The sequence below is a fragment of the Hyla sarda genome, chromosome 3 (genome assembly GCF_029499605.1).
Source record: "Hyla sarda isolate aHylSar1 chromosome 3, aHylSar1.hap1, whole genome shotgun sequence".
Taxonomy (NCBI): domain Eukaryota; kingdom Metazoa; phylum Chordata; class Amphibia; order Anura; family Hylidae; genus Hyla; species Hyla sarda.
This window is the reverse complement of record NC_079191.1, coordinates 310,135,026-310,149,010: the sequence shown is the minus strand read 5'-3', so window position 1 is coordinate 310,149,010 and position 13,985 is coordinate 310,135,026. Positions and strand designations below refer to the sequence as shown.

At 42.3% G+C, this 13,985-nt stretch overlaps 1 protein-coding gene across 4 annotated transcripts in view; it reads left to right on the top strand.

The window, feature by feature from the left end:
- IPCEF1 (interaction protein for cytohesin exchange factors 1) overlaps window positions 1-12,607 on the top strand; it is a 217,152-nt gene extending 204,545 nt beyond the window's left edge. For 3 of the 4 annotated variants that reach the window (XM_056567039.1, XM_056567038.1, XM_056567040.1), the window contains exons 9-11: window positions 1,484-1,769; window positions 2,378-2,556; window positions 11,267-12,606. In XM_056567039.1, the coding sequence (XP_056423014.1) occupies window positions 1,484-1,769; window positions 2,378-2,556; window positions 11,267-11,440 (639 nt within the window). In that variant the 3' untranslated portion in view covers window positions 11,441-12,606. Of the gene's footprint in view, window positions 1-1,483; window positions 1,770-2,377; window positions 2,557-11,266 lie in introns of all 4 variants that reach the window. The other variant, XM_056567041.1, reaches the window with a different exon arrangement.
- The last annotated feature ends 1,378 nt before the right edge of the window (window positions 12,608-13,985 follow it).

The window sequence follows — 13,985 nt, the reverse complement described above, 5'->3', positions numbered from 1 at the left end:
TATCTCAACAATTGTCAATTTTTTTGAATGTCAGACATTCTCAGCAATATCAAATAATGTTTTAGCTGATTGAACAGTAGCAACTTCAAAGACTACACAGTAAAAACCAAAAATAAAAAAGAACTAAAAATACAAAAAAAAAAACAACTAGACTAAAATATGGCTTTAGAAAAGAACAATTAAAACACATGCATTGAGAGTATACTAGTGTATAGTGTACTATAGTGTATAGTGCATTACACTTCAGAAACCTGTGAGCTTTAACATAGGCTAACCTATGAGGAACTCCAGTTTGAAATAAGGCTAATACTGAGCAGTCATAACCAGCTTATCAGAGAAATAGATCTGCTGTCTCAAACAAATTAATAGAAAGGAGAAGAAAGTATAACAGGATAGTTTCTGCTAATTGTAACAGAGTTCATCAGGGTCTGAAAAGGTTAGGCCAATTGGATGGACCACTGTGTGTAAGGTGGTGCTTAGTGACAGAGAGAGACTGTTCCAGGCTGGCTGAGAGATAGGATAACCTTTGTTCGACCAAAATGATGAGACAGTTTGTGCTGACAGTAGATGGTGGATAGAAGACAGCAGGAGCTAATTCTATATGGTATTTGAATGGCAGAGTGGAGCCTTTGATTTGAAGTAAATAAATCAATTCACCTGTTTTGTTTTTTTGGCACTGGTCCATGGAATCAAAATTGGAGAATAGATGCAACTATTTTTTCTCATTAAATGGTAAACTGGTAAAAGGTATTTTTTACCAGTGCATCCCAATAGACACCGAATCAACAAGAACTTGAACTTTTCTTCATACAGGATATTGTTGTTTCTTATCAGCCATGTAAAAATATTTTTGTGTATTATGCAGCCCAACAAAAGGAGGACACATCTGTTTGTATAATGTTTATCTTCCAGAGGAGGACAAAGCTGTTTTTAAAGGGTTATTCTGCTGACACAAAGTTTTCTATAATTCTCTGAGTGCTTTAAAAATAAAAAGCAGGCATACTGATGTGCACTGGTCTACCTTTGCTGCCATTCCAATGGAGCATGGTCTCTGTTACTCTACGTTCTTTCATGTATTGTCCCCACAGAAAAAGCTTGCTCAGCCAATCACTGGATGCAGGGGTGACCCTTTTAACCTGTGGTTTACTAAACAGACATTTGGCATGCAACACACTAGAGTAAGAAGAAAGTACCTGCTTTTTATTTCTAAAGCATCCTGGATTTATTATATTAAAAGCTTGCATTGGCAGATAAAACTGTAATCTGCTAGTTGATGAGAACGCAACTTTGTTAAGGACACAACGTCTTATAATTTTACACCTCTCACTGCATACACAGAGCAAGAAGTCATACCACACTGCAGAAAATCGGGACACCTTCACTTTGTCAGGCACCCTACTTTTACCAAGCCCTGCAGCAATCTTGGATCAAAGGATAATTCAGAATGCTCAAATTTATTTGTATATTTATTTTTTGCCTGCAGATAAAACATAATTCTCCATCAATTTCTTCTGAACTTGCTTTACCACTACATGGCAGCTTGCTAGCCCACAACTCTGGGTCATCACTATGTATCATGGAATATCAAGAAAAAATATCACATCATCATATGAAAAACAGTTCATCCGCTCCAGAACTTGAGAAATTGTTTGTAGAACAGGATCTTCACCAAAAAAAAGATGTCGAAATCCTTAGCTCCAAAAAGCAACCAGTATTAAACGACAGTTTGCATTCCATGGTAACAGAGGGTCTTTACATGAAAACTAAAGGTAAGTACCACAGGAAAAAGGCAGAATAAATAAAATACAAACATTAGCCAACCAATAAAACTGAAAATAAATGTACAATATCAAAATGAAAACTCACATATATTCTCATTCCTAGTCAAAAATATAAACTCTAATCCTATACATGCAGCTGACAAGCTACCAATACAAATTTTGTGTCATGGTACCAATACAAATTCGATTTAAGTTGATTTCAACCAATTGTTCTATGAACAATCATTAAAGTAAAATTAGAATATGTTTAGGGTTGAGTTTTCCCAACATACTTAATAAGTTTCTATTTTTCTTTTTTGCACTGAGACTAATAAAGCATCACAGAAACCCTAGAAGGGTTTTTTCATATGTTCCAAGACAACAGCTTAACAAAATTACATTTAAGAGAGGTTGACTATTTTTGTGGCAGTTTTTTAATTGTGTTTTGAGAGCCAATATAATTTCTTTATATTTCCCATTCCTTTTTAGGCCACTTTTGGCTTTGGCTCAAAAATGAATGAAAAACTATCACAAACAGTATGTATGAATGTTTTTGTGTGACCACCAAGAATTTCATTTTTATGCCTAAATGTTCCATTTTTATTTTTTTTGACAAGATCAAGATGATGAAATGGAGAAATTGTACAAATCTTTAGAAGAAGCAAGTCTATCACCAATTGGAGACCGCCGTCCCTCATCTAGAAATGAACTGAGAAAGTCCTTTATTAAACGCAGCAAGAACCCTTCAATCAATGAAAAACTGCACAAAATCAGGACCTTGAACAGTACTCTGAAGGTAAGGATAAATATGGCAGGCATGGTCAGCAGCCCAGAGTCACACTACATAAAGAGCTTGAATAGTTGAAAACTTAAATTAATATTACAGAGTTCAGACAAAGAAAGAGGGTGCAGGGTCATTACACATAGGGCATCAGTGTAACACTAATCCTACACCCTAAACCTGTATATTTACATTTATTGGCACACTTACCTATGTCTTACTTTTCTGGGCAGTAAGACTGGGTGTAGCAGCAGCCCATGTGGGTGGCAGACTACAGCTCCCATCAAGCATTGCTGACATCACTCAAGTCTGTTTTTTTCTCTGTATTCTACTGGCTGCTGATGAGTCTCTTTTGCAGTCCATACTGTGTCCCCATACTGCTAAGCATCTAGCATTAGTTTCTAGTACACATCCACATCCATCATAAAACAACAGCTCACCCTTCCAGCTCCTAGTGCTTTCACTGAGCATCTGAGACCAGCCAGCTACAGCTTAACTACAAGTCGTAACCCTAAGACACAAGCTATAAACATCACACTTGGGCTGGTTCAATATGAGAATTACTGTCTATAGTATATAGGGATTCCCAAATCTCCCTTGACAGATGATGTTGGGGGAGAGATGGATTATGTATGTTGGATTTCCCGATTGCTCAATTTTTGTTGATCAGCCACTGCCCAGAGCTGTCTAGAAGCTGCTTACTACTCCTCTCTCCACAGAAAACACAAATCTGCAGTACCATTAAATGTTCATGTATAAGGGGAGCTTAGGAGAGATAGCTGTTTGTTGGATTAACATTTAGCCAACAACTGTGGTGTATGGCTATTTTTACCTAGCATTTATACTTATATTTGAAGATAGGGCCTTTTTTTTTTTTATATTTTTATTGTTAGCTATTCTGGCAGTAAATACACTGCTCAAAAAAATAAAGGGAACACTAAGATGACACATCCTAGATCTGAATGAACGAACTAATTGTATGAAATACTTTCATCTTTACATAGTTGAACGTGCCGACAACAAAATCACACAAAAATTATCAATAGAAATCAAATTTATCAACCCATGGAGGTCTGGATATGGAGTCACACTCAAAATCAAAGTGGAATACCACACTACAGGCTGATCCAACTTTGATGTAATGTCCTTAAAACAAGTCAAAATAAGGCTCAGTAGTGCGTGTGGCCTCCACGTGCCCTTCCTACAATGCCTGGGCATGCTACTGATGAGGTGGCGGATGGTCTCCTGAGGGATGTCCTCCCAGACCTGGACTAAAGCATCCGCCAACTCTTGGACAGTCTGTGGTGCAACGTGGCATTGGTGGATGGAGCGAGACATGATGTCCCAGATGTGCTCAATCGGATTCAGGTCTTGGGAGCAGGCGGGTCAGTCCATAGCATCAATGCCTTCCTCTTGCAGGAACTGCTGACAAACTCCAGCCACATGAGGTCTAGCAATGGCTTGCATTAGGAGGAACCCAGGGCCAACTGCACCAGCATATGGTCTCACAAGGGGTCTGAGGATCTCATCTCAGTACCTAATGGCAGTCAGGCTACCTCTGGCAAGCACATGGTGGGCTGTGCGTTCCCTTAAAGAAATGCCACCCCACACCATTACTGTACCACCACTAAACCGGTCATGCTGGAGGATGTTGCAGGCAGCGGAACGTTCTGCACGGCGTCTCCAGACTCTGTCATATGTGCTCAGTGTGAACCTGCTTTCATCTGTGAAGAGCACAGGGCGCCAGTGGCGAATTTGCCAATCATGGTATTCACTGGCAAATGCCAAATGCCGTGCATGGTGTTGGGCTGTAAGCACAAGCCCCACCTGTGGACGTCGGGCCCTCATACCACCCTCAGGGAGTTTGTTCTGACCGTTGAGTGGACACATGCATATTGGTGGCCTGCTGGGAGTAATTTTGCAGGGCTCTGGTAGTGCTCTTCCTGCTCCTTCTAAATACTTATAGGTCATAGGGTGACCCAATGATACCCTTTTTCCCATATACAAACAACTTATCTTTATTAATTCCTTAAACACACTTAAACAAAAAGTTTAAAATTCCAGTTGTAACTCACTCCCTATACTGTTATATATATGTATGAGTGCCGGTTTGGCCACTCTCATGGTTTGTTTCTGCAGCATACATCAGGGGTGTTTGGAGTGATCACTGAGAATAAAAACAATCACTCGGCCCCCCTCAACATGTTTCGCTGCTTAACGCAGCTTTGTCAAGAGGGCATCGGGCACTAAGTGTAAAAACGCCGAACCTGGGGTTTTAAAACCTCCCATGACGACAGCTTCCTGATAGAGTTCGATGTTACTGTGATCTGATTGGTTCAGATCGTAGCAAAACCTATCGGCATCCCTTCTTGTTGACTGACAGGGAAGCGAGCCTGTAAGCTCCACGTCCCCGTCAGCCAATCACAGTAAGGTTATGCGGAGAGGATTCTTGATTGGAAAAGACCTATGACGCGCTTAGTCCTATGACGTGTTCTGCGCAGAGTACCGATGCACAAGCATTTAGGTTTAACAGGACTGATGACGTTTGAATGTCTGCGCAGAATATCCTGCGCAGACACTTAGCCATAGGAGAGCCGGCGCTCATATAGTTGTAGGGGCTGGTGCGCACTATTACCTGCACGAAAACTTATTCTTGCAATTCATTTACAAGGCTACCTGTTGTTAGGCTGGTGCGTAGTCTGTGCAGAGACTTAGACTTTTTGCTTTCACTTGTGGAGCAGCTTACAGAGATGTATCAAGAGGTAATCACTTCCCATCATCCTTGTTATACTTGGAATTATATCCTTGGTCACAGGGGAACTTACTTGATTTCATTTCAATGTATTTTGTATGATTGAATTAATCTCAAAGTAGATTAGTAGTAGTAGGTTCAATCTCAAAGTAGATGTTATATATGTTTAGTTCATAATATATAATCAAGCATTATTTAAAGTGTTCTTGTTATATCTCATTACCATGATGATACTTCCCTATTTGTGTGTAGATCCATTCATATGCTTGTATTAATATCTCTTCTCCTGCTCCTTCTTGCACAAAGGCGGAGGTAGCGGTCCTGCTGGTGGGTTGTTGCCCTTCTACAGCCTCCTCCATGTCTCCTGATGTACTGGCCTGTCTCCTGGTAGTGCCTCCATGCTCTGGACACTACGCTGACAGACACAGCAAACCTTCTTGCCACAGCTCGCATTGATGTGCCATCCTGGATGAGCTGCACTACCTGAGCCATTTGTGTGGGTTGTAAACTCCGCCTCATGCTACCACTAGAGTGAAAGCACCGCCAGCATTCAAAAGTGACAAAATCATCACACAAGAAGCATAGGAAATGAGAAGTGGTCTGTGGTCACCACCTGAAGAACCACTTCTTAATTGGGGGTGTCTTACTAATTGCCTATAATTTACACCTGTTGTCTGTTCCATTTGTACAACAGCATGTGAAATTGATCAATCAGTGTTGCTTCCTGAGTGGACAGTGTGATTTCAGTGTGATTGACTTGGAGTTGTTGTTTAAGTGTTCCCTTAAATTTTTTTGAGCAGTGTATCTCATGGATGTCTTTGGGTGTCACACTTAACAGTTTTTACACTTAGCAGACTGATGAACAACCATCATGGAAACAACCAATTAGTTTTGGCTGAATATAAATCAATCAATCTCCAAATTTTTTACTATTCTTAACCTCTTAAGGACCCAGGACGTATGGGTACTTCCTGGGTCCCGGTCCTGCGATATAACACGGTGACCCCGCATCATATCGCGGCGGGCCCGGAGTCATAGTGAAGCCGGGACCCGCCGCTGGTGCCGCGCGCTATTAACCCTTTAGCCGCGCGCTCAAAGCTGAGCTGCGCAGCTAAAAACGAAGTAAAAGTGCCCGGCTAGCTCAGGGAGCTGTTCGGGATTGCCGCGGTATAATCGCGCCATCCTGAACAGCTGTAGCACAGGAGGAGGTCTTCTTACCTTCTCCTGCGCTGTCCGATCGCCGAATGAATGCTTCAAGCCTGAGATCCAGGCTTTTGCATTCAATCGCCGAAAACACCGATTGATCCATTCCTATGGAGATGCATCCATCAGTGTAAAAGATCAGTTAATGCAATGTTATAGCCCCCTATATACATGTAGGGTATCATGTTAACCGTATGGACCTACAGAATAAAGATAAGGTGTCATTTTTGCCGAAAAATTTACTACGTAAAAACGGGAGGCCCCAAAACGTACAAAATTGTGTTTTTTCATCAATTGTGTCACACATTGATTTTTTTTCCCGTTTCACCATAGATTTTTGGGTAAAATGACTAATGTCATTACAAAGTAGAATTAGTGACGCAAAAAATAAGCCATCATATAGAATTTTAGGTGAAAATTTTAAAGAGTTATGATTTTTTAAAGTTAAGGAGGAAAAATTTAAAAAACGGAAAAAGCCCGGGTCCTTACGGGGTTAATAATACAGTTAAGTCAATCACTAAAAAATTATGTAAATCTGCATACCAACACAGTAAATCTCCAGTCACAAACGGACTTGGGTCAATGGATACAAGTAATTGACAATGCCAAAAGAACTAGAAGAAGAAGAAGTTGGCTGAATAATATGGAAAATAGATAATCTATTTATGAATTAAGAATTGATTTGCATATTAATCTCTAAATTCAAACTCAGTGAATATATTCTCCCTGGGTATTGAAAACAGTTCAATACAGACCTCTATAGGTGGCTGTATACCTTAGATAGCTTGCGGCTGATATCTATACCTACCAAGCCCCTCAAACATGTGCATGCTCAGTTTGATGAAACATGCAAATGTTTATAAAGCATTGAGAGTCTCCTCTGGCAGCAGCTTATTGTAACATCTGCACTCCGGCCAGACATGCTGGCCGTGACCTCTCTGTCATTTCCTCGCTGCCGGATGGGCTGGGCATCGCGGGACGCGCCCGCATGTGAATCCTAGCCGGTCACTTACTTCCCTGTCCTCGCAGCCCCGATGCGCATGCCCCTGCCTCCTAGGGCGCGCGTCAGAGCTCTCACTCTTAAAGGGCCAGTGCTCATTTAGTCAAGTGTCTACACCTGCACCCTGGTCCTTAAATATCAGCTCCTCCCTTGGTTCCCTGCCGGATCTCTGGTTGTCTATTTCCATAGTGAAAGTTCTGTGTCTCTGTTTGGAAAAAGAACCTGCCCGACATCTACCTCTACTGTCTACTTTGCCTCCTGCTGAAGAGGCTATGGAAGTGGACCGTTTTCACATAACGCAGCAGGAAAGAACCCGGTTGATGCAATGAGTATGTGTGGCTATTTTGTGCCAGTCCGGAGCACTTTCTCAAAGGAAAAGTTGGAGTGACATCCCTTGATGTGGATATTTCCTCTCCTGGCTTGACCGTCCCAGTTCAAGTGTTTACCTCTGCCAAGACTTCTTTCATTGCTCTTCACTGCTCTTTTGGACTCCGGTTCCACAGTTAATTTCATTGGTACCTCCCAGGTCCATAAACACAGTCTCCCAGTGTCTCGTCTTGCCAAGCCCATCTACATCTCTTCTGTTAATGTACAAAATCTGAACAGTAAGGTGCAATTTCGCACTGAACCCCTCGACATGCATGTAGGAAATTTGCATATGGAAAAAATTTTGTTCTATGTGCTACCACATTGTACTTCAGAGTTTCTTCTTGGTCTTCCTTGGTTTCAACGTCATTCTCCACAACTTGACTGGAAGTCTGGTGAAATCACTTGTCTGGGACAATATTGCCAAGATCACTGTCTTGTTCCCCCTGTGATATCTTCTGTGCCTGTTGAACTCAGACGTAAAGTCTTGAATTGGGGACATTCTTCTTTGCCAGTTGGTCACCTTAGAAGATGGAAGACTCCACGACAGAAGCCTTATAGTGCCTTACAGCCTTTGCCCATTTCAGCAACCCCTTGGGCTCATATAGTGGGAAACTTTTTGAGTTCCAAAGAAGAGGGGGAGACCAAAGGGTCGGGGTATTGTAACATCCGTGCTCCGGCTAGACACGCTGGCCGTGAGTGCTCTGTCATGTCCCCGCTGCCGGCAGAGCAAGGGATTCGCATCGCGGGACACGCCCGCATGCGAATCCCAGCCAGTCACTCACCTCCCTGTCCTCACAGCCCCGGTGTGCATGCCCTCGCCTCCTAGGGCGCACGCATGAGCTCTCTCTTAAAGAGCCAGTGCCCATTTAATCAAGTATCTACACCTGCACCCTGGTCCTTAAATATCAGCTCCTCCCTTGGTTCCCTGACGGATCTCTGGTTGTCTATTTCCCTAGTGAAAGATCTGTGTCTCTGTTACGGTGTACTTGTTCCTTGCTACCTTTCTACCCTGCACCTGTGTTCCTGCCCTGAAATGCCATCTTGCCACGTCCTACCAGTCTCCTTCTGTGCTACGCCACCTCCCAGCAATCTGTGTGGATGAGTCGTGCCAGGGGTAGCGACCTGGGTGCCACCTGCTGCAGCAAGACCATCCCGCTTTGCAGCGGGCTCTGGTGAAACCCAGTGGCACCTTAGACTCCGCTCCCTGGCATGGCTCACGTCATCATCCACACAGGCCCAGAGGATCCACCACCTGCCGTGAACATAACACTTATCTTCTATATGAATGAAGGATCAAGCATGTTAAAATCCAATATACTCAATTGTTCTTTACCTTGACATCTGTGGTCAAGGTAACGTTGTCCCCTCTATTAGATGGTTGATTGGTCCCATAAAAATTGGTGGGTTTGGCTAACATTAATTTTATGTGTATAGGCACCTAATCTGGCATAATAAAATCCTCCAAAACTGAACATATTTATGCAGTAGGTGCAAAATTCTGTGCTACTTAATAATGCATCTTTATAGGGGTAGGAGTTCTTTTGTTACAGAGCTCAAAACCCCTTCCATCCCTTGACAAAGCCAATAGCTTAATGATAAAATTCTGTCAGCAGCTACCAGTAGAGGGAGCCCACTGTATACCTTTTATAATGAATGAGTACTTGAAATAATTGAATGCAGCTCTTGATTTTAATATACAGTCATGGCCGTAAATGTTGGCACCCCTGAATTTTTTCTAGAAAATGAAGTATTTCTCACAGAAAAGGATTGCAGTAACACATGTTTTGCTATACACATGCTTATTCCCTTTTTTGGTTTAGTTCCAAAACACACAAAGGGAGGAAAAAAAAGCAAATTGGACATAATGTCACACCAAACTCCAAAAATGGGCTGGACAAAATTATTGGGATCCTTAACTTAATATTTGGTTGCACCCTCTTTGGAAAAAATAACTGAAATAATTGGCTTCCTATAACCATCAATAAGCTTCTTACACCTCTCAGCCGGAATGTTGGACCACTCGTCCTTTGCAAACTGCTCCAGGACTCTCTTATTGGAAGGGTGCGTTTCCCCACCAGCAATTTTAAGATATATCCACAGGTGTTCAATGGGATTTAGATCTGGACTCATTGCTGGCCTCTTCAGAACTCTCCAGCGCTTTGTTGCCATCCATTTCTGGGTGCTTTTTGACATATGTTTGGGGTCACTGTCCTGCTGGAAGACCCAAGATCTCGGATGCCAACACAGCTTTCTGACACTGGGCAGTACAGTGTGACCCAAAATCCATTGGTAATCCTCAGATTTCATGATGCGTTGCACACATTAAAGGCACCCAGTGCCAGAGGCAGCAAAACAAAACAAAAACATCATTGAACCTCCACCATATTTCACTGTAGGTACTGTGTTCTTTTCTTTGTAGGCCTCATTCCATTTTTGGTAAACAGTAGAATGAGGTGCTTTACCAAAAAGCTCTATCTTTGTCTCATCTGTCCACAAGAGGTTTTCTCAGAAGGATTTTGGCTTACTCAATTTCATTTTGGCAAAATTAAGTCTTGCTTTTTTATGTCTCTGTGTCAGCAGTGGGGTCCTCCTGGGTCTCCTGCCATAGAGTTTCATTTCATTTAAATGTCAACGGATAGTTCGCACTGACACGGATGTTCCCTGAGCCTGCAGGACAGCAGGCTGGAACTTGTTTGGGGCTGCTTATCCACCACCCGGACTATCCTGCGTTGACACCTTTCATCAATTTTTCTCTTTCTTCCACGCCCAGGGAGATTAGCTACAGTGCCATGGGTTGCAAACTTCTTGATAATGTTGCACATTGTGGACAAAGGCAAATCTAGATCTCTGGAGATTGACTTGTAACCTTGAGATTGTTGATATTGTTCCACAATTTTGGTTCTCAAGTCCTCAGACAGTTGTCTTCTCCTCTTTCTGTTATCCATACTTAGTGTGGCACATACAGACACAATGCAAAAACTAAATGAACTTCTCTCCTTTTTGATCTGCTTTCAGGTGTTATTTTTTATATTGCCCACATCTGTTACTTGCCCCGAGTTTAAAGGAGCATAACATGCTTGAAACAATCTTATTTATCCACAATTTTGAAAGGGTGCCAATAATTTTGTCCAGCCCATTTTTGGAGTTTGGTGTGACATTATGTCCAATTTGCTTTTTTTCCTCCCTTTTTTGGTTTAGTTCCAATACACGCAAAGGGACTAAACGTGTATAGCAAAACATGTGTTACTACAATCATTTTCTGTGAGAAATACTTCATTTTCATTAAAAATTTAAGGGGTGCCAACATTTACGGCCATGACTGTAACAGAGTATGATAAAAATGTATCCAAGATTAATATTACATTAAAATTAATTTCTCTTTTTTTTTTTTTTTTTACAAGTGCAAAGAACATGACCTAGCGATGATTAACCAACTCTTGGAATGTGATGAAATCACTAGTTCAAAATACAGAGAATGGAAGGATAACAACACTATGCTATTTCAAGACCTATACTCATCACATTGTCTTCAGGTCTCTGCTGACAATACAAAACAAGAAACACCATGCAGTTGAACATAACTCCTATGGATTAACCTGTTCTTTTTGTACATATTTGACCAAATATATTTTTTTTTTAATTCCAATGAAGATGGCCAAAGGAAATTATGTGGAAGTTTATTGCATGCCGTGTATATGCATATGTAATGGATATCCTGCCCCGTACCACCACAGGCTAGAAATTACTAAAGAAAACCTTGGGAAATATTATGAATTCTTTCCAGTGAGTTGTACTTTACAGTAAATTCATACAAGTGTTTGAGTTGGACAAGTGTCATTTGGGGAAAAAAAAAAAAGTATTACTCTTCCTTTGGGTTGGATCGGCTAAAAGTACTTCTTAGGAAAGCTCAAGTTGCAAATAAATGAAGAGGGCATTTTCATCAGAATTTTGACACTACACAGTTAAGCCTCCTCATATCTATGTACTGATCTTGAGTTATAGGCTATATTACAACCTAGAGCTACATTGACTATTGTGCTGGTTATCATTGGAAACAGTTGGCATGCTTGTTACCTGACACATCTCAAACAGCTTGGTGAGCGTCAAGTAGTAGACTATTGTACATTGCCTCGTGTGAAGACATTCCCAGAATGCAAGTCACAAGAAGAAACTCTGTGCAAATGTAAACCAGCAAGAAATTCTGTAAGCCGACCCTCTGAGCTATATATTAGCTGTAAGACAGTCTGAAGCAGAGCATGCCCTTGTAACATTGCTTTGTTATATAATGAATGTGCTGTCATGAACTGTGCCTTCTTGTATGTTTGTCAATTATTTCTTTTATTTATGAAGACTGCAAACTCACAGACTATTTGGGGACTTTTTTGTCTTTTACAGCAGACAATGAGATGATTTAACCTTATTTTGTGCATGTAAATTAAGCTTCTAGGCAGATATTAACCATTTACTGCACTCAGGCGGTAATTAACTGTAAGACATCCCTTTGATAATTGTACGAGCCATGTAACATTTACAGAGGATATATATATCTCTCACAGATTAATTAATAAATATCACATATCAGTATTCATTTCTGTTATATTCCTGTTATATACAGGTTTACAAAATAATGAATATAATTTACATGCGTTTATAACAAATTGAAACCAATATTTACAACGTTCACAGACCTGAATTGTAAAGTTGATTCCAGTAAATAAGTTAATGAAAACAAGCCACCCTGCGTAATATTACTACCATACTGGAGGCAGATAATGGCCCTCATTTACTATTGCAAACCCGACATGTTTTGTCTGGTTGTGCGCCAGATTCTGTCTGTGCCAGATTTTCTGTCTGTGCCCTGAATAACTCTCCATTTTGCTATGAAAACCCGAAAAAGGGGCAGGGCCGCCTGGGAAAGGGGGCGTGGTATCCAAAAATGGGCGTGTTCACGACATTTTCACAAAAAAAAAATAATAATTTTTTACTAAGGTTTCCACATAAAATGTGATGGATTTGAGCGGAGGAAAACCCAACAGATCAGAGCATGTGTAAAAAAAGCAAAGTGTAGGGAAACCTTAGTAAATATCGTGGAAATAAATTGTAGGGAATTAAAACCAACAAAGAAACCTACACTCCACTCTTAGTAAATAAGGGCCAATGTGTTGTCCAATTGCTAAAGAACATTGCATCACTGTGTGTGTCTGACAACAACATCAGAATACAATGACAAAAAGAGGAAATTTGGGTTTTGGTGCTTTAACTTGCTAGTCAAAGCCAACAGTGAAAAAGCTTAGTCCCTTAACCCCTTAAGGACATAGGGCGTATCCATACGCCCCCGTTTCCAAGTCCTTAAGGACCGAGGGTGTATGGATACGCCCTGAGCATTTCCGGCCCCCACCGCTAGCCGGAGGGGAGCCGGGGCCGGATGCCTGCTGAAATCGTTCAGCAGGCATCCCAGCATATCGCCCAGGGGGTCATTATGTCCCCCCATGTCGGCGATTGCCGCAGATCGCTGGACAATTCAGTCCAGCGATCTGCGGCGGATTCCGGGTCAATCGGGTCTCCAGTGACCCGATGACCCGGAATTACTGGCTGATCGGGGCCGTCAGAGACGGCCCCGAACAGCCAGAGCCTGCAGGGGTGAGGTGGCACTGGTGCCACCTCACGATCGCCCTGATTCGTCGGCCGGATTACCGGCCGGCCAATCAGGGCGCCTGCTGCGGGTGTCACTCCCGCAACCCGCTCCGCCCCTCTTCCGGAGGACGTGAGCGGGTGCGGGAAGACGACCCCGGGTGCTGGGGACCCCGATCCCCGGCGTCCCTGTTGGGATCAGGGCCCCAGGAGCGACGGCGGCGGCGGCGAGGGACAGTCCTGCAGTGTGGATCGTTGGAGGGGAGTGACAGCCTCCTGCTGTTGCTTAGCAACAGCTCCCAGCATGCAACAAGGGCATGCTGGGAGCTGTAGCTATGCAACAGCAGGAGGCAGACCACCACAACTCCCAGCATGCCCTTATGGGCATGCTGGGACTTGTAGTTTTGCAACAGCTGGAGGCACATTCTTTCTATGGAAAAGTGTACCTTCAGCTGTTGTGTAACTACAACTCCCAGCTTGCACAATCAG